At 43.5% G+C, this 21,994-nt stretch overlaps 1 protein-coding gene across 1 annotated transcript in view; it reads left to right on the top strand.

Moving 5' to 3' along the window:
* Window positions 1-21,671, top strand: part of nid1a (nidogen 1a) — a 151,159-nt gene extending 129,488 nt beyond the window's left edge. The window contains exons 17-20 of the mRNA XM_073056657.1: window positions 3,139-3,296; window positions 10,781-10,904; window positions 18,584-18,696; window positions 20,973-21,671. Coding sequence (XP_072912758.1) covers window positions 3,139-3,296; window positions 10,781-10,904; window positions 18,584-18,696; window positions 20,973-21,094 — 517 coding nt within the window. The 3' untranslated portion in view covers window positions 21,095-21,671. The remainder of the gene's footprint in view (window positions 1-3,138; window positions 3,297-10,780; window positions 10,905-18,583; window positions 18,697-20,972) is intronic.
* The last annotated feature ends 323 nt before the right edge of the window (window positions 21,672-21,994 follow it).

Below are 21,994 nucleotides of genomic sequence, written 5' to 3'. Positions count from 1 at the left end.
GCAATTTTGGCAGGGTACTTGTACAACTCAGAGTGGATCCTCCCAGAAACTGTCTTGGTGTTTATTTTTACGTCGAGATACACCACAGAAATAGGCCCTTCCAACTCAACGGGCCATTGCAACCCAGTTACACCCATGTGACCGATCAACCTATGACCCCACACATCTTTGGAACGTGGGAGAGAGCTGGAGGAAACCTGAGCGGTCACGGGCAGAACGTACAAACTCCTTACAGACAGCAGTGGGAATTGAACCTGGGTCACTGCACTGGAATCGTGTTATGTTAGCCACTGCGCTACCGTAGCTGCCCAGTGCAAAGGGGCAGGAGAGACAATGTCTGGAGTGGGTCGGTCTTTGATTATGCTGGCTGTTTTGCTGAGGCAGCAAGAAGTGTGGACAGAGCCCATGGATGAAAGGTTTGTTTCACTGATGTATCGATGCTTTAACAGGGCTAACTATTATGCTACTCTGCCGCCCCTACCCGCTACGCTGCGAGTTGTTAAAGTTTTAAATCCTTTCACAACATAAAGACAAAAGAAGCTGCCATTTGGCTCTGTGTTAAGCATGACTCTATTTCAGGGACAACAAGATGAAAGAAATTCTTCTCAAGCTGTGAGCAGCAGTGGCTGGGTAATTGAATGTGGAAGGATTTGGGGGAGGCAGTAACAGGGGAGAAGTGGTAAGATTACTGTCAGGATCGTGTGACAGCAGTGCAGAGCTTGAAGTTGGGTGGGCGGACAAGAAGCTTTGCCCGTTGTTCTTCTTAACTATATAGTAGATATAAACCAGATGTTCGGAGAGAGAATGCAGAGGAAATTAACCAGTACGTTACCGGGGACAAGTGAATTCAAAGATGTGGGGAGAGCAGGGATCGTTTTCTGTAAAACAGAAAGTGAAGGAAAGATTTAATGGAGCTGCTCCGAATAATGAGTGTTTAAATTGTATACATTTAAGGAAACTGTTTATGCTCGAGTGAAGGAGGATGAGAGGTGGCTTGATAGAGGTGTACAAGAAAATAAGGGGCATAGATCGAGTAGAGAGCCAGAGAAACTTTTTCCCGGGGCAGAAATGGCTAATACGAGTGGGCATAATTTTAAGGTGATTGGAGGAAAGTTTAGAGGGATGTCAGAGGCAAGCTTTTTCACACAGAGACTGGTGGGTGCGTGGTATGCCCAGCCAGGGCTAGTGGTAGAGGTAGATACTTTAGGGGCATTTAAGAAGCTCTTAGATAGGCAGATGGATGATAGAAAAATGGAGAGCCGTGCAAGAGGGAAGAGCAAGACTGGTCCTGGAGTAGGTTCAAGCGTCACCACAGCATCGTGGGCTGAAGGGTCTGTACTGTGCTGTCATACTCTGTGTTCTATTGGAAGATGCAGATTTAAGAACCAGGAAGGAGCAAGAGAATACGTTTATCCAGTATGTTGTTTTAATCTAGATTGCACCACATGAACACAGAGGCCCACAATGCTGTGTCACACAATGTCCATATTTTTCTATTTTCCTCACATTCATGCACCTGTCTAAAGACCTCTTAAAAGTCCTGCCTCTACCACTACCCCAGGAAGCGAATTCCAGGCAGTGGGAAAATGAAACATCCCTCGCATCTCCTTTGAAATTACCCTTCTCACCTTAAATGCATTTCAGCCCTGGGAAACTGGTGGAGGCAAGTTCAATAATAACTTATAATGATAATAATCTCCAAAGGGTAAATCTTAAAAAGAAATTATTTGAGGACTGTGGAATAAAGCAAAGGGTCTGAGGCTAAATGGATGGCTTCTCAAAGAGAAGGAGCCAGCTCTATGGATTAAATACTTTCAAATCCCCCCTGAATATTAGAACAGAAATTGACAGTGTGGGAGGAAGCCAGTTGGCCCATTATGTCTGTGCTGACCAAACAAAACCCATTTGGGCTCATTCTCTTCCCCAGCTGCTGACCCATACACTTCGGGGTACTATTTGGAAGCCACCACAGTTTTTGCCTCCACTACTATTTCACAAATTGATGGCTAGAAACTTCGTTTCACCCTTTTCTGATGCATTCAAGATATATTATTTGGATCCCAGAAAAATGTGAAATTGGACCAAAGTCATTTTAACAAGTGTGACATTTTGTGCACAGTGTACTCTACATTGGTCCCTTGATAAAGCCTAACTTGTCCTTGTGTCAAAGCACATTTGGGCCAGTTAGTGTACAATACACTGACTATACCTGACTCATAAGATGTAGCCATTCTAACATTGGCTAATGAAGTGTCCCTTATGCCTCCTTAGCCACCTGACCTCCCTATTTTGGCACCTCCAGTGATGCTTAGAGACAAGTTTATTGTCATTCAACCTTACCCATGTATAGAGCTAAAGGAAACATGGTTCTTCTGGGGGCAGGGTGCGTCACACAGTCACACACAGCCCATATAATTACATCTTGAAATGTGTTTGTTTAGCAACAGCAGTACAATGCAATACATTAAAAATTACTACAAGTTAAAATAATATGTTAAAAAAAAGTGCTAACAGAGAACAAAACTGAGGTAGTGGTCATGGACTGTTCAGACATCTGATGGTGGAGGGAAAGAAACTGTTCCTAAAACATTGAGAGTGCATTTTAGGCTCTTGTACTTCCTCGCTGAAGGTGGTAATGAGGAGAGGACACATCATGGGTGGTGAGAGTTCTTCATGACGGATGCTGCCATTTTGAGACACCACCTTTTGATGATGTCCTCGATGCTGGGGGGGGTGGGGGGCTAGTACACATGGTAGAACTTACTGAGTCTTCAACCCTCTGCAGCTTTGTCTGATCCTGTGCACTGGCCCCTCCATACCAGAATGCTCTCCACAGTATATCTATAGAAATTTGCTGGCGACTTTGGTACAATGCCAAATCTCCTCAAGCTCCTAATGAAGTAAGTGCACCAGTATGTTGGGCCCAGGATAGATCCTCTGAGATGTTGACACCCATCTCTGTACCCCTAAGTAACCTGCCGTTTATTCTGCATTCCAGAGTACATCTGCTTTCCCTGCAATTCTCTGCACAGAATTCTTTTTCCTCCACTTTCCTGGCCACTGCAGCTTTCCACTTCACTATCGGTCACAGATATTTCACCGTATTGATGGTACTACCTCTCCATTGTATTCTGTCAGGAACCTCTACTGGACGGACTGGAACCGAGCAGCTCCCAAGATTGAGACCTCTTACATGGATGGAACAAACAGGCGGGTTCTTGTGAAAGACGATCTGGGTCTGCCCAACGGACTCACCTACGACCCATACGCTGCAGTGTTGTGTTGGGCTGATGCAGGTATATGGAACTGAGAGTTTTTTCTGTGTATAGATTTTAAAGTCCCTGAATCCATAAATTCACTAGCTCACTGTGCAGCAACATTTCAGCAGCTCATGTTGCTGATCTTTACATTTCCTAATTTACCAACTTTTAGCTCCAAGTATTCACTCAGTAGCCACTTTATTAGGTAACTCCACTTAAGGGTTCGACATGGTTTGCATTCAGAGACGATCTTCTGCAGACCACTGCTGTAACACACGGTTATTTAAGTTACTGTTCCTTTCCTGTCAGCAACTGGTGGGGGAGCAATATCCCAGCAGAGAAATTTGCTTTTGTCTCTGGAGGTTTTAAGCCAGATTGGCAGGGGTGGAAGACTTGAGAGAGCAATGTCAGTGAGTAAACAGAGGTACAGTGCTTATAAAATGTAGTCACCCCCCCCCCCCCCAGAAGTTTTCATGTTTTATTGTTTTACAATAATGGTCACCAGCCTTTTAAGCCCAAGATCCCCTACCTCAGCCTTAGTGAAAGGCAAGATCGACCCCAAATCGATTAGTTACATGCATGCACACCGGGCAGAAAAGACCGGAAGTAAAACCCCACAAACCGGAAGTAGAAATAGTGTATGAACACCAGGGGTCACCACCCTTTTTTTGCACTGCGGACCAGTTTAATATTGACAATATACTTTCGGACTGGCTGACCGGGGGTGGGGGGGGGGGGGGGGGTGTTAAACACGACTGGAATACAGCGATACTCGAAGCAGGTTCCTTATGTCCAGTCTATTCCGCAATTTAGTTTTCCTGGCTCTCAGCACTTAGCTGTTGTCCCGCTTGCTCATGTTTTTTCCACTGGAAAAAAACTCAGCGGGTTTGTCTTTAAGCGCAGGGTGCTTGGACTCAAGGTACCGAAGCAGTTTTGAGTGCTTCATTGCCTCATTAGACAACCTCCCGCCCACCAGACGCCTTGGCCAGGTGCAGCTATTCCCGTACCAGGGCCGCAGCGGTCGCAGTCTGGAGAGAGCGACTGACTGACTGAGCGAGGAGTGTGACAGGGAGCACACCCGCCCCCCCCCCCCCCCCCCCGCCCCTTGTAGGACCTATCAGCCAACAAAAGTTTGTCTCGAGGGATGACTTTCAGTAGATCACAGCGAGATAGCTACTCTGCTACCTACGAAACCCTGAGCCCAAATTAGGTCGCTGCGAATATTTTAACACCAGGTTCCCCACGAACATTCGATGTGCTAAACAAGTTTAGAGGTGGCACCTATCTGTCCACACTCCAGGCCAGCAGCAACGGCACTTCCCGCCAGCCACGCGAGGCCAACAGTGATCCCTGGCGCGAGTGTGTCACTGTGGTTAGGTAACTGATGACCTCGCGTGGGTTCAACAGTGGCCATGACAGGGAATGAGGAAAGGTGCAGCTGACTCGTATCATTTCCTCGCGGCCCAGTGGTTGGGAACCACTGAATTACACTGTGTAGTGTGGGGGAGCTACACGCATGCGCACTGGGCAGAAACAACGGAACTAAAACCCCGCAACCCGGAAACAATCTCTCAACAGTATTTGTGTATTTATTTTTCTTTTTTTTCGGGATCTACTGGGGAAGTCTCAAAGATCGACCAGTTGATCGCGATCGACGGGTTGGTGACCACTGTTTTACAACATTGAATCACAGTGGATTTAATTTGACTTTTTTGATACTAATCAACAGAAAAGACTCTTTTCTGTCAAGTGAAAACAAATTCTACAAATAGGTCTGAATTTATTAGCATTATTAAACACAAAATAATTAATTGCTTAATTACTCACTCCCTTCAAGTCAGTATTTAATAAATGCACCTTTGGCAGCAATTACAGCCTTGAGGTCTGTGTGGATAGGGCACTGCAATTTTTCCTCATTCTTCTTTACAAAACTGCTCAAGCTCTGTGAGATTGCATGGGGATTGTGAATGAACAGCTCTTTTCAAGTCCAGCCACAAATTCTCAACTGGGTTGAGCTCTGGATTCTGACTTGGCCACTCCAGGACATTAACATTGTTGTTCTTAACCCATTCCTGTGTAGCTTTGGCTTTATGCTTGGGGTCGTTGTCTCGCTGGAAAACAAATCTTCTCCCAAGTTGCAGTTCTCTTGCAGACTGCATCAGGTTCTCCTCTAGGATTTCCCTGTATTTTGCTGCATTCATTTTACCCTCTACCCTCACAAGCCTTCCAGGGCCTCTGCAGTGAAGCATCCCCACAGCGTGATGCAGCCACCACCATGCCCCACAGTAGGGATGGTGTGTTTATGATGATGTGCACTGTTTGGTTTATGCTAAACAGTGTTGAGTCTGATGGCAAAAATCTCAAATTTGGTTTCATCAGACTATAAAACCTTTTACAACTGACTTCAGAATCTCCCACATGCCTTCTGGCAAACTCTAGCTGAGATTTCATGTGAGTTGCCCCCCTCCCAACAGTGCCTTTCTCTTTGCCACTCTCCCATGAAGCTGCAACTGGTGAAGCACCAGACAACAGTTGTTGTATGAACACTCTCTCCCATCTCAGCCACTGAAGCTTGTAACTCCTCCAGAGTTATAGGTCAGAGGTGCTTTGGTGGCCTCCCTTACTAGTCCACCTCTGCACGGTTGATCAGTTTTTGAGGATGGCCTGCTCTCAGCAGCTTTCCAGCTGTGCCATATTCTTTCCATTTTTGATGATTGACTTAAACTGTACTCCAAGGGATATTCAGTGATTTTGAAATTTTCTTGTATCCATCTCCTGACTAGTGCTTTCCAGTAACCTTTTCACGAAGTTACTTGGAGTGTTCTTTTGTCTTCATGGTGTGGTTTTTGCCAGGATACTGACTCACCAGCAGTTGGAGCTTCCAGACACAGGTGTATTTTTACTTTAATTAATTGAAACACCTCGACTGCACACAGGTGATCGCCATTTAATTAATTGTGACCTTTTAAACCAATTGGCTGCACCACTGATGATTTGGTGAGTCATGTTAAAGGGGTGAATACTTGTGCAACCAATTGTTTTGTGTTTTATATTTGTAATTAATTTAGGTCACTTTGTAGAGATTTGTTTTCATTTTGACACGAAAGAGTTTTTCTGTCGATCAATGACAAAAAAAGCCAAATTAAATTCACTGTGATTCAATGTTGTAAAACAATAAAACATGAAAACTTCCGGGGGGGGGGGGGGGAATAGTTTTTATAGGTACTGTTTGTGTTGTAACCAAAGGGTGGAAGCCTAGCAATCACCATAGGCATGTTTACAGTGAAGGAGCAGATAGAACCCTTGCTTAAAATTGCATCTATTTCAATGCACGTAGTTTAAAGGATTAAAGATAAGCATTATTTGTCACACGTACACTGAAACAGAGTGAAATGCATCATGGGGCACAGTAAAATAGGGCAGTCCAGTGCCAACATAGCATGCCCAGAACTTACTAACCCTAACCTGTACATCTTTGGAAAGTGGGAGAAAACTGGAGCATCTGGAGGAAACCCACACGATCACAGGAAGAACGTACAAACTCCTTAGAGCCGGCAGTGGGAATTGAACCTTGATCACTGTGGTATAAAGCATCATTGGTAGCGGCTACACTGCCATGCCACCCTGATGGATCATTACCTTGGACTCGTCTCTGATCGTGTCGTCCTGTTTGTGCACTAAGCTCTTGTTTTTCCTCTGTCTATTCACTGATGTATAATTTCTGCCTAATTTATATTCTGTGTGTTGACTGCACCTTCGTGCATGTGAGGCTGCTGCAAGCTAGTTTTTCATTGTGCTTGTACAATAGACTCAACTTGAGAACATGGGGCAAGAATGGCTCAAAACTAGGGTAAAGGGTTAAATGTGTGATCAGTCTAGGCCTCTACTCGGTGTGATGGAGTTGACCAGGTTTCTCTACAATTCCACTTGTCCTGTGCCGTACCATTAAAAGAGAGCTGCAAATCTAGAACTTCTTTCAGAAAAACTGCAGGCATCGGGGGCTAACCTTCAAATTAAAGAGTTTTATTAATTACTGAAGGCAGGGAGCAAATGCCAACGCATTATCAGATTGGGGCATTAGTGGAAATGATTTGTCATCTCAGGTGCATTCATTTTGAAAGGACTAGAATATAAAAGCAGAGATGTAATGCTGAGGCTTTATAAGGCATTGGCCACATTACATTTGGAGTTTTGTGAGCAGTTTTGGGACCCATATCTAAGAAAGAAAATACTGGCAGTGGGGAGGGTCCAGAGGGGTTCACAGAAATGATCCGGGGAATGTAAAGGTTTAAATGTTCGATTACTCTAGGCCTGTACTCGTATGGGTTTAGGAGAATGAAGGAGGGCACTCACTGAAACTTAACAAATATTGAAAGGCCTAGATAGAGTGGTCATGCAAAGGATGTTTCCAGTAGTGGGAGAGTTTACGACCAGAGGGCACAGCCTCAGAATAGAAGGACATCCCTTTAGAACAGAGGTGAGGAGCAATTTCTTTAGCCAGAAGGTGTTGAATCTGATGAAATCATCGCCGCAGACAGCCATGGAGGCCATGTCATTGGGTTTTCTGGGCAGAAAGGCCTAATTCTGCTCCTTTGTCATATGGAAATACTCACTAGATAAGCAAAGGCTTTAAGCAGGATCTTAAAGAATACAATAATTCAAGACTTCTAGGTTATGGTCCGAGATATATGCAAGAGAGATTTGAATATCGCTGAGGATAAGAATTCTAAACTAACAATGGTGCATTTAATGACTGAGCTCTCCTGAATGGGACTAATATTTGAAAGATTTTAATGAATATAGTGTGTCCTTGAGGCCATGTCCTGTAGTTCTAGTTCAAGTTTAATTGACATTCAACCATACACATGAATACTGCCAAACCAGACTCTGGAGCCAAAGTGTACAACACTGAACCAACAGTCACACACAGCACATTATGATAGCAGAAAAACTTAGTTACAGAACAAATAATATTATAATAGTAGTAATGTAGCCCAAGTCCTGAGTGTCAAGGCCTGTCGATTGATGGTACACATATGTTGTTCTGGAGCCTCGTTTCTGCAAGAACGAGCCCACAGCGTTTCCTCATTTGACGCAGTGGAGCCACAGGTGAACACAGTCCAGCTTGTCTTCCACCAATCAGACGCCGAGGAGCTGCACCAACCCAGCACAGAATCCAGCGACACAGCCAGCTCTGGTGTCCCCTTCCTCATCAGCCACAACAGACAAACCTGAGGGCCTGGTACGTGCCACAACTGTCAGACTCGCCAGAGAATCAGACTCTCAGTATTTTACACGACCAATGTCCAACGGGCCCTTGTGATCACAACAAAAACTTCCAAAACGATCACCCGCACCGTCCGTTGGGTCACACACCCAACCTCCCAGCTGAAGCAGGCCACAAGACGGTGCACAGCAATTCTAGCTCCATCACTATCCAGCAAATCGCTCGTGGGATAAACCTGCAGTACTTGCTGTTCCTGAAAACCAGCGGTGTCTTCTGATCGGGAGGACATAAAGGATGAACAACTACACCATTGGTTAGACCCAGGGAGGCTGCTGTGTTCGAGCGTGCCACCATCTTACCGGAAGGAAAGAGAGTTCATTGTTGAAACCCTAGTGTGAGCCCAAACACAACAGCCCATGTGGGTAAAAACACCAAAATGATTCTTGGAATGAGGAAACCCATTCAGCCTTTAATCTCAGAAGTGCTTGTACTAAAAGCATAAGTCAGTTTGTAGTCACTGGTGGTGAGCAACAAGTACAGTTGTCCCCAGTACCCGAACAGTGGGACGTTGTTGAGTGTTAAAGGTTCCGGGTGGGGTTTCACTGATTAATGTTTAAACCGATGTTGGGGCTATCGAAAAGTTAGCTGCATCAATTGTGAAAGGGCAGGTTCTGTACCCAGTTTTGTTGGTGAGATTCCTGCTCTCTCAAACTTTCTCCCCACTTCCCCGTCTCCCCTGCTCAGCTCTCCCATTCGCACCTCATATGTTTATTGCACTCACACCCCCTCCCCCATTCATGCCACACCCATCCAGCTCATGTCCACCCCTACTTCTCAGCTCTTGCACCCCCTCTCACCACACCTACCCATCTCAACTCTGCCCACTCTCACACGACTCCACCATCACTGCCTGCTCCCCACCTCTGTGTCTGTCTCTGCCTCTCACCCACACACACCCAGTTAACACTTCAGGGTATTGACCTATTGTCTGTCTGACCTCAGTATTTCCAACAATGAGATATAGAACATAGCACATTACAGCACAGTGCAGGCCCTTCTGCCCGTGATGTTGTGCCAACCTTTTTAAGATCAATCTTACCCTTCCCTTCTAGATATTGTTAAACAGCACAGGAAAGATTGAGTTGCTAGTATATGCACATTTCTGTTTTTCCATTAAAGAGCTGTTAAAAGTCAACGATAGAGAGGAAAGGCCCCCCCCCCCCCAGGATTGTTCTAGTGGTGCTATTGTTACCATTATTAATTTTTTATTCTGTACTTTAATTAATTGAAGTTAAGTCTACAGGTATTGAGGTGAGGTGTTGATCTCTGAATCAGTTGTCCAGTAGCTATGTTCCCTCTAAGCTGTGCGCACGCACACGTTTTTCAACCAGCGTACAAAGAAAATTAATGTGTGCACAAAAGGTTCGTTACCTAAAATAATGTAATTAATAATTATATTATTGAAAATAACCTTCTAGCTAAATGTTTCTGTTAACTAGTTAGTCGGTTTTTCAAATACCACAATGCGCGTCACTAATTTACGTCACCTCACCTTTCCTGTTCCGGTTTGTACAGCTGCATCACGGCTTTTGATTTCTCCGCAATTGCAGATTGTGACTTCACATTTGGCAATGAACAAGTTAATGCCTTATGTCTAAAATATCATGATTTTCTAGCTGAAGATACTGAAGACAGTTTAATGATTTCAAATTTTTCATGCAAGAAAAAATTAAATCCGAACTGATTTCAGACTTTGCTCAAATGGTGGCATTAGTACTTCAAAATGAACAGTTTTGCGACCTTGTACAGTTGATGGACATTAGGGGAACCTTTCTTGCGTCTAGTGCGGACTGTGAGTGAGGTTTTAGCCTAATGAATCAACTCAAAAACAAGCTGAGAAACTGTTTAGGTGAATGTCATTTGGATATATTAATGAGAATCAAAAGCTATCAATTGGATGGAAGTTCTATTAGTCTAGATAGAGTTTACAAAGAATGGGTAAATGCCAAAGACAGGAGAGAGAAAAAATAACTGAATGACTTAAATATGTATGTTATTTTATTGTTATTCTGTGCAGTTTTATGTCAAATATTTTGTAAACCTACATAAACTGTGCCATGTGTGCATTCAGTGCGCACATACTTTTGTCACAGGAAAAAAATTTACACAACGTAAGATTTTTGTGCGCACTGACTACTAAAAATTAGGGGGAACATTGTCCAGTAGCATTAACTGTTTGGCCCGAGCCACTGTCCTTCTAGAGTGAGATTTGTAACCATTTCGTTCTCTGCAGGGACCCAGAGGTTGGAATGTATAAATCCGGATCGCAGTGGACGTAGGAGGGTCCTTCAGGGTATCCGGTACCCCTTCGGAATTACGAGTTACGGAAGATACTTGTATTACACTGATTGGAAGAGGTGAAGTAACCATTTCGATCATTTTCTGTGATGGCATTATATATTACATTACTCTAAGACATTGGAATAGAATTTGACCATTTGTCCCCTCGAGTCTGCTCCACCGTTCGATCATGGTTAATTTATTATCCCTCTCAAATCTACTTGCTGCCTTCTTCCCATAATTTTTATACCATTACTAATTAAGTACCTGTCAACCTCTGTTTTAAATATACCCAATGACTTGGCCTCCAATGCCAACTGTAGCAATGAATTCCAAAGATTCACCATCTTTTGGCTAAAAAAAAGGTTCCTCCTCATCTCTGTTCTAAAGGGATGTCCTTGTACCTAGAGGTTGTGCCTTCCAGTCCTAGGCTCTCCCACTATAGGAAACATCTTCTCCATGTCCACTTATTTGAGGTTTTTCAGTTTTCGATAAGTTTCAGTGAGATCCTCTACACCCCATCCTTCTAAAACCAAGCAGGTACAGGCCCAGAGCCAATGACCCCTCTAGTTTTCTTTTACAGCTGCATTTCTCTGACCAGGAATGTTTTGCATGGCCTAAAAACTGCACAGCACTTTAAGTGTATTATTTTGGTAATATGCGTATGGTGAATGTTGACTAAACACCATTGCCGTTCAGCCGGCTGATGATTTATTAACAATGGGCTACTGACTTCCGTACTGTATTTATTGTCACAATTTGCAATAATGTTGTATCTTCAACAATGTAAATATGTTGAAGCTCTAGAATGTTTTAAAGTAAAGATTGTGGTATGTTCATTAGTTAGAAAATTTATGGATTCATTAGCACATTTAATTACAAGGTATTCATAATAACATAGATTTCAAAATTATATTAGTATAATTTCAAAATTATGTTAACATTACATGAAAGAAACTTGAAGCTGTGCAGCAACAAAGACGATGTGTGCAGGAGCATTTCCGTTACCGTGTAGCCGTGCACCCGCACAGCTTAGAGGGAACTGTGCCCAGAGCCATCAGGCGCTCCTCATACATTAACCTTTCATTCCCAGGATCATTATCGTGAACATCCTCTGGACTTTCTCCAACGCCAGCACATCCTTCCTAGGTATGAGACCCCAAACTGCTCACAATATCTTTCTTTCACTATACATCCTTTTTATATACTAGTCCTATCGAAATGAATGCCAACATTATATTTGCCTTCCTTCCTGCAAGTTAACCTTTAGAGATTCCTCCCAAGTCCCTTTGCACCTCCGGTTTCTGAATTCAAATTCTATTACACAGAACATGTTAATAAAATAGCCAATTTGGAGCAACGTAGAAGGAAATTCAGCCCATTCATTCTACACTTAGTGGCACTGAGTGTATGTTCGGGGTCTTCTGTTGCTGCAGCCCATCCACTTCAAGGTTGAACATGTTGTGCATTCAGGGGTGCTCTTCTACACACATCTGTTGTAATATGTCGTTATTTGAGTTACTGTTGCCTTCCAGTCAGCTTAAACCAGTCTGGCCATTCTCCTCTGACCTCTCTCATTAATAAAGCATTTTCACCCACAGAACTGCCACTCACTGCATGTTCACACCATTCTCTGTAAACTCTAGAAATTGCGGTGTATGAAAATCCCAAGAGGTCAGCCGTTTCTGAGATACTCAAACCACCTACTGTCATTCCACAGTCAGAGTCACTTGGATCATATCTCTTCCCCATTCTGATGTCGGGTCTGAACAACAACTGAACCTCTTGATCATGTCTGCATGCTTTTATGCATTGAATTGCAGCCACATGATTGGCTGATTAGATATTTACATTAATGAGCGGGTATACAGCTTTGCCTAATTAGTGGCCATTGAGTGTATGTCAGCTCACAGCTGCTCCTCCAGTAATTTTCCTTGTCGTCTGTCCTCCCCACTTCAGTTTTCCCTGATTCTAGCAATGGCTGGGGAGATTTATAGCTATCAATTAACCTTTGGGATGTGGGGGAAAATGGAGAACACAGGGGAAACCCACACAGTCATAGGGGGAGCATGCAAACTCCACACAGACAGCAACTGAAGGTCAGGATTGAACCCTTGCTGCTGGAGTTGTAAGGCAGTGGGTCCACTGCCTGCCCCACCGTAGTGGACCGCTGCTGTATATTCTTTACAAAAGGACTTGCTCGATTTCAGCCCAACCTATTGATCCATTCTTTATCTCTGGTGTTTCCCCTAAGATGCAACAGAGCCATTCAATTCAACTGCTTCTTGGGGGGGGGGGGGGGGGGCAGGTTCCACATTCCCAACGCTCTCTGGGGGTAAAGTGTTTCTCCTGAACCCATTAGATGGGTCACAGCTGGAATACTGTGTTGCTGTAAAGGCATGGCGTAGGGGAAAGGGTGCAGATGGAATCTGTCAGGGTGTTGGAACATCCTTGCTGTGAGGAAAGATGGAAGAAGCTGGGATTGTTCTCTTTTGCAACCTAAGAGGAGAAGGGATATCCAGCTGAGATGCATATTATTGAGGTTGGAATCAATTGGAATGACTTATCTCCTGGAGGAAATGACTCAAGAACCCCTGAAGACATAACGTTCAAAGTAAATGTATCATCAAAGTACCATATTCATTTTCAAAGGTTCATTTATTATCAAACTATACGACTCTGAAATTCTTCCGTTCTCCAGACAGCCACAAAACCAAGAAAGAAAAGAACAGCAGCACAATCATCAACCCCAAATCCCTCCTCCCCACACAAAAAAACAAACAAAAACAGAACAGGCACATCAACCCCAAATCCCACCTCCCTACACAAACAAAAACAGAACAGGCACATCAACCCCAAATCCCACCTCCCCACATAAAAAAACAAACAAAAACAGAACAGGCACATCAACCCCAAATCCCTCCTCCCCACACAAAAAAACAAACAAAAACAGAACAGACACATCAACCCCAAATCCCTCCTCCCCACACAAACAAAAACAGAACAGGCACATCAACCCCAAAATCCCTCCTCCCCACACAAACAAAAACAGAACAGGCACATCAACCCCAAATCCCTCCTCCCCACACAAAAAAACAAACAAAAACAGAACAGGCACATCAACCCCAAATCCCTCCTCCCCACATAAAAAAACAAACAAAAACAGAACAGGCACATCAACCCCAAAATCCCTCCTCCCCACACAAACAAAAACAGAACAGGCACATCAACCCCAAATCCCTCCTCCCCACACAAAAAAACAAACAAAAACAGAACAGGCACATCAACCCCAAATCCCTCCTCCCCACATAAAAAAACAAACAAAAACAGAACAGGCACATCAACCCCAAAATCCCTCCTCCCCACACAAACAAAAACAGAACAGGCACATCAACCCCAAATCCCTCCTCCCCACACAAACAAAAACAGAACAGGCACATCAACCCCAAATCCCTCCTCCCCACACAAACAAAAACAGAACAGGCACATCAACCCCAAAATCCCTCCTCCCCACACAAAAAAACAAACAAAAACAGAACAGGTACATCAACCCCAAATCCCTCCTCCCCACATAAAAAAACAAACAAAAACGGAACAGGCACAAAAAAAAAACTGAGAAGATCAGGTGAAAAAATACAGAATATAAAATAATAAGACTGAAAGAGAGAGTTTATAATCCAAGTCCACATACAAAACACAGTTTAAAAAAAACTAGGCAACACTCTCTGGGTGCAGTTTCAGGCTCTCCCGTCTCCAGTACAGAGCAACCGTTCAAAAATCAAGCACCCAGCGCTCACCCCCTGCACTCGCCTCGATGTTTCAATCTCCCTCATCACTTTAATCAGCGAACAATGAAAGCTATAATTGTCAAAATGGAGGCAAACATCAGCTTGAGCCCTGTCCTACAGCCTGCCAACCTCGAGGTTCCCTCGCTGCCTCCACCTCCTGGAATCCTCTCAGAGGCTGCAGGGCGCTGGAACACCCAAACGATCTCCAAACTTCCGCACTCACCTCGATGTTTCAATTGCCTTTGTGCTTTAATAGGTGAACGATGGAAGCTTTAAATGGTGATCTGGGGTCAAACAGCGGTCTGCAGCCCGTCCTGTCGTCTGCCTGCTTGAGGTTCATGCATTGTGCCTCTACCTCCCAGAATCCTCTCACAGAACACTGAAGCACCCAAATGATCTCTAAACTCAAATCACAGGCTCCAGCAGCTCTGGAACCACATTCAAGACAAGAAACAAACAAGTCAAGTCAAGTCACTTTTATTGTCATTTCGACCATAACTGCTGGTACAGTGCATAGTAAAAATGAGACAACATTTTTCAGGACCATGGTGTTACATGACATGGTACAAAAACTAGACTGAACTACGTAAAAAAAAACACGGAGAAAGCTACACTAGACTACAGATCTACACTGGACTGCATAAAGTGCCCAAAAGCAGTGCAGGCATTACAATAAATAATAAACAGGGCAGTAGGGCAAGGTGTCAGTCCAGGCTTCGGGTATTGAGGAGTCTAAAAAAGATACGAAAGAAGTGAAAAAGATTTTTTCATGATCTATCCAGAAGATATTGGCCAAAGGAGCATTGTACACAGGCACCATCTTGACCAGAGGCATTTATAGCTTTCCTTGGAGGCATTTACAATAGAACGAAGAAATACAGTCAAATCAATGGAAAAACTACGCACCAAGTCTGACAAACATCCAATTGCAGAAGACAAACTGTGCAAGTATAAAATAAAACAAATAAAGAGTGTTTATTTAGAGAACATAGACATAGAAACATAGAAAATAGGTGCAGGAATAGGTCATTCGGCCCTTCAAGCCTGCACCGCCATTCAGTATGATCATGGCTGATCATCCAACTCAGAACCCTCTACCTGCTTTCTCTCCATACCCCCTGATCCCTTTAGCCACAAGGGTCATATCGAACTTCCTCTTAAATATAGCCAATGAACCGGCCTCAACTGTTTCCTGTGGCAGAGAATTCCACAGATTCACCACTGTCTGTGTGAAGAAGTTTTTCCTCATCTCGGTCCTAAAAGGCTTCCCCATTATCCTTAAACTGTGACCCCTCGTTCTGGACTTCCCCAACATCGGAAACAATCTTCCTGCATCTAGCCTATCCAATCCCTTTAGAATTTTATACGTGGTCTATAAACCACATGGTCTTCAGAACATGCATTGTAGAGTCCTTGAAAATGAGTCTGTAGGTTAAAATACTATTTAATAGGTTAAAAAAGGGAGATATGAATTTAAAAGGATGGAATTCACAAGCTGAAAGGGTCACATGAAGGGGAAGTTGAGGAAACATGTACCAGTCCTGATCAGGGATCAGCAGTGAGGATCCTCGAGATCCTGGGTGTCAGTATCTATGAAGATCTATCCTGGGCCCAACATTTTGATGCAATCGTGATGGAGACATGCTAGCAGCTACGTTTCATTGGAGATTTGATATGTCACCAAAGAATCCAGCAAATTTCTATGGGGTACGTTGATCACATAGCTGTTGGCACAACAGTGGTGTTGAAGTTCGGATTTCAATTCCGGATTCTTCTGTAATCTTTGTACATCCTTCCCAAGCATGCATGGATTTCCTCTGGGTGCTCTGGCTCCCTCCCACAGTCCAAAGGAGGTTAGTAGATTAATTGGTCATTGTAGATTTTCCTGTGATTAGGCTAGGGTTAAATTGGTGGGTTGCTGGGCTCATTGAGCCAGAGGTCAGCTCTATCTCTAAATAAAATGTACTGTCAGGAGCATTGCATCAACATCTGGTATGGAGGGGCCAGTGCAGAAAAGGCTGTGGAGGCTTGTAAACTCAGTCAGCTTCATCATGGGCACTAGCTTCCACAGCCTTGAGGATTTCGATAGGCGATGCTTCAAAAGGCAGCATCCTTCACGAAGAAGTCCCCACGCCTCAGGACATGCTCTCTCCTCATTGCTACAATAAGGATGACAAACAACAATGATCCCTTAGTCCCATCACCTCCTGTTTTGTACCATCAAACCTGTTGCAAATCCAGTTAGTTGGCTCTCCCTGGATTCCATGCGATCCAACCTTACATTTCAGTAATAGATAGAAAAAGGTCATCAGTTATCCCACAAAGTGAGAGGTCCACTGTTCCCTGGGAAAGGAATGGCCTCCTGACATTTAGCTTCAATTGAACTTTGCACAGCTTGCTGTGACTAAGTAGATTATCTGGCATGCTTTACTCTGTCTTGGACATCAAAGTGGTTCAACGTGTTAAATGAGACGATATGAGTGTTTAGTTAAAAATCTTCCGTACACACACTAAAAAACAATTCACGTGAAGTGCAACATCAGCCAAAACCGGAACTGAAACTGCACATCTTGGGACATATCCAGGGCGTTAGACAAGGCATCATTTCTTCTTTTACTTAATAAACGTGCAACTGTCTCCTTATTTCATGAATAGACATTGCTTAGATTTTCATTTGTAAGAAACACATTGTGCATCCCTTTTTGCAGCAACTGGTTTTGTGAGGTAGTGTATTGACAGCAAAAATTTCAAGCAGGTAATTCAGATTTTCCTTTCAGAGATCATATTGTTAATGGTGCCCGAGTGCTAAATGTCCTAGAGTGGTTGCAAAGTTTAAAGTAAAAACTGATTGTCAGTCTTTCTGTGTAGTTTTTCAATGAGTCTTTTGTATTTCTTTGTTCTACTGTGAATGCCTGCAAGCAAATGAATCGCAGGGTAGTGTATGGTGACATGTACGTACTGTGATAGTAACTTTATTTTGAACTTTGATCTTGGAAATGTTCACAGAACCTTTGGGAGTTGAAGTATTTACTGGGGCAAAGTAAACTTTCAATGTCACAGTCCGTGGGTGTGTGAAGAAGTCGTTGAAAACTCCACATACTGAGGTGCTGTGTTCACTGTTCTGCTAGGAAGAAATTGGAAATATAAACTTAAAGAAGATAAGGTTTGTCTGGAGCAAAGCAAATTAAGAGGAGATTTAATGAAGATGTGGATTTTCAGCATTGTCTACAGAAACAGGAGGGTCAGTAATCAAAGGACACAAATTCAAGGGGGCTGCTAGAAGAAGAGCTGAAGAGCCGTAGATTCATAGGGTGCTATAGCACAGAAACTGGCCATTCAGCCCATCTAGTCTATGCTACACTATTATTCTGCCTAGTTCTCCCATCCATGTAGTTATCCAAACTATTTTTAAAAATGAAACCAAACCTTCATCCACCACTTCTTCTGGCAACTCGTCCCACAGTTTCAACACCTTCTGAGTGAAGAAGTTCTCCCATATGTTTCCTTTAAACATTTCACCTTTTACTTATGACCTCTAGTCTGGTCTCACTGAACCTCAGTGGAAAATTCTGCTTGCATTTACCCTAACTATATCCCTCACAAATTTGTATACCTCTGTCAAATCTCCCCTCATTCTCCTCATTCTCTCTCTCATTCTCTGGGGAAATTCAACCTTTTCCCGATGACTCAGGTCGTCAAGTGATATCCTTAAATTTATGGTTTGACAGGATGATGGAAATATATTCTGCCTTATGGGCTGTGTATATACATGAAAAAAAAACATTTAGAGGACTATGACTGTAGGAAAAGTGAGACTAATTGGATTCCTCTTTCAAAAAGCCATGGAAATGGTGACCTTTTATTCAATTTGCAGGGAATGTTGTCTTAAGTATAGCCAAGTATGCCATAGAAATTTAGTGACTGCAAATGTTTAACCATTGCGTTGTTTAAACTTTGTGTTCCTATAGGGACGCTGTTGTAGCCGTGGACCGTATTATTGGACGAGAAACTGATGAAGAAAGGCCAACGCGACGGTCCCGATTGTATGGAATCACCACAGCGTACTCACGGTGTCCTCAAGGTAATGTGCACTCTGTAATCCTGTGATTGAACTTGTGCTGTTAGTGGTGTTTGGTTTTGGATCATACCGCCTTCACTCTCAGCTGTTACACAGTCATATTGTCATGTAAACTTCAGAAAGACTATTCCTCCAGTTTCCCAAAATTGCATCTAGTATATTGAGCTAGGCTTATTCCAATCCAACAATGTCTTGTTCAAAATACTCTGTGGTTATACGTCGTCCCTCAACATCACCTTCTCCACATCTTTAATTTCCTACAGTGTAGCATAGTGCTTAGTGTAATACTTTACAGCACCAGCTGTAAGATCAGAGTTCGATTCCCATGGCTGCCCTTAAGTTTGTATGTTCTTCCTGTGAGTGCATGGAGTTTCTCCGGGTGTACCAGTTTCCAACCACATACACTGTGGGTTAAGAGTGAGTTGTGGGGATGCTATGTTGACATCTGAACTGTGGCAGCATTTGCAAGCTGCACAGCACAATCCTCACTGATTTAATGTGACACAAGTAACAGATCTCACTGTATGTGGGGACGAAGATGTGACCGATGAAGCTGACTTTTTTTTTAAAAACTTTACATCTTCAGTTCCAGCTCACATTCTAATCCCTTCACTGCAGCTTCCAACACTTGGGCTTCCGAGCCCTGTCTGAATCGCCTCCACCTTTCCCCCTTCCCCCCCTTGTTTCAGATCTTCCTTAAAACTGGCCTCTTTGACCAAGGAGCAATGGCAGATTAGACTTAGCTTTAATTGTCACACAGACCTCTTAGCATACTGTGAAATTCATTTTGAGTTGCGGCAACACCAACACAGTCCTGGGAGAAGCATGCTTCTGGCACCAACGTAGCATACCCTCAGCATAATAACTCTAAACGTACGTCTTTGGAATATGGAGGAAGTCCAAATGGTCATAGAGGAAACATACAAGCTACTTACAGACAGTGGCAGGAATAGAACTCTGATCACTTATGCTGCAAAGCTAACTAGCACAGTTTACTGGAAGAACTCAGCAGGTCGAGCAGCATCTGTGGGAGGAAGGGAATTGTTGACATTTCAGGATCCAGTTCTCAACTTGAAACATTGACAGTTCCTTCCTCCCCTTACTCGCTGGGTTCCTCCGGAAGATAGTTACTTAAAACTCCAGCAAGTCTCTTTAACCAAGACTTTAATGTCCAATCCTAATAGCTCTTTATGTAGCCCCATGTTGGAGATGGACTGGTGACATTCCCTGAGGTGATTCATTCAAGCAAAGGTGCTATATCATGCGTGTTGTTGTTCAGTGAGGGCACAGATTTCTCATTTTGTCTTCTGCGCCCTTCTTTCCAGTCCTGATGAAGATCTTGGCCCAAAATGTCGACTGTTTATTCCCCTTAAGGAATTCCTTCAGCATTTCCTGTGTGTTTTTCCTGAGGGGAAAGAGCCTGCATGCATTCTCCCTATCTACACCCCTCCTAATTTTGTGTACTTCTATAAGATCTCCCCTCGCTCTGCTGTGCTTCAGGGAATGAAGTCCTAAGCTATCCGCTAGCCAATAGGGAGGTTAAGTAAGCATCTCGTGTGTTGGCCTTCATTAATCTGGGGATTGAGTTCAAAAGCCGTGAGGCAATGTTGCAGCTCTGTAAAGCCCTGGTTTGTCCACGCGTGGAATGTTGTGTTCGTTTCTGGTTGCCTCATTATAGGAAGGGTGTGGAAACTTTAGAGAGGGTGCAGAGGAGGTTTACCAGGATGCTGCCTGCTTTAGAGAGCATGTTTTATGAGGAGAGTGAGTGTGCTTGGCCTTTGCTCTTTGGTGCGAGGGAGAATGAGAAGGACTTGATAGAGCTGTACAAGATGATAAGAAGCATGGATCATGTGGACAGCTGGAGATTTCTTTTACTAGGGCAGAAATGGGAGCGTCATTTTAAGGTGGTTGAAGGAAGGTATTGGTGGAATGTCAGAGGTAGCTATTTTTGTTACACAGTGAATGGTCGGTTCATGGAACACGCTGCCAAGGGTGGTGGTAGAGGCAGATACATTAGGGACATTTAGGAGACTCTTAGATAGGCAGCTGAATGAAAGCAAAATGGAGGATTATATGGGAGGGAAGGATTTATCTTGGAGTGGGTTGAAAGGTTGGCACAACATCGTGGGCCGAAGGGCCTGTATTGTTCAATCCTTCCCCTATAACTTTTCATTCCGTTCCTGTGATGCTGCAGTAAGGTTTTCACTGCACTTGTGTGTACATATACCTGTGCGTATGACAATGACTTTGATATTGTCTGTTTGCATTGATATTAATAGGACAGAACCACTGTGCTGTAAACAATGGAGGTTGCACCCACCTATGCTTGGCAACCCCTCGGAGCCGGTCGTGCCTCTGCCCCGATTCTACACTATCTGTCAGCTGCCTGGAGTCAAACTAAAGGCCGGGTGTTTCAGGGAGACCTCATTACTGTTAAGAGTCAAACCTCTTCCTCAGAAGGCAAACTCCGCCATGAAAAATTAAAATATCATTTTTAAATTTTGCTATTTTAAATTACTTTTTTTATTTGGAATTTAATACACTTATTATTATAAATTTACAACTGTAAATATGTTTTATTACAGTTCACTAAATTGTATTAGATGTGATGTTGAGTTCTAACTTAACACAAAGTGCTGGAGGGACTCAGCAGGTCAGGCAGCGTCTATGGAGAGAAATAAATAGCCAATGTTTCAGGCTGACTCTCTTCATCAAGGCTAATGAAGGGTCTCTGCTCAAAATGTCGACTATTTATCCCTTTCCATCAATGCTGCCTGATCTGCTGAATTCATCCAGCCTTTTGTGTGTGTTACTCTGGATTTCAGCATCTGCAAAATCTCTTATGTTTAATTCAAACATTATGTTGCTTCACTGTACTGTTACTTTACCATGAATGAAGCCAACATGTCAGGTATTATGTTACACTCTGTACAGCTTCTCAAAATATAGCAGACAAAATAAAATCCAACCTTTTTGTACGTTTTTCCCCTAGTAAATTTTTGAATCTTGTCCTGCGTTGGAGTTACTACAGCCAAGGTAGAGCAGCAAAAGGAGCACAAACTGTTTTGTGCAGCTGTCCGGTTAATTTGATAGTTCCTGCCAAGCAGGGCTGGTATTTGTATTCAAAGTCAGATTTATTTTTCACATGTACAATACATACAGAAAGATGCATTGTTTGCATTAACAGCCAACACAGCATGAGGATGTGCTGAGGCTGCCTACGGGTACTGCCACTCATTCCAGTGCCAACACAGCATGAGGATGTGCTGAGGCTGCCACTCATTCCAGTGCCAACACAGCA

This window comes from Hemitrygon akajei, chromosome 9, assembly GCF_048418815.1.
Source record: "Hemitrygon akajei chromosome 9, sHemAka1.3, whole genome shotgun sequence".
NCBI lineage: Eukaryota > Metazoa > Chordata > Chondrichthyes > Myliobatiformes > Dasyatidae > Hemitrygon > Hemitrygon akajei.
This window is presented reverse-complemented; position numbering and strand designations above follow the sequence as displayed.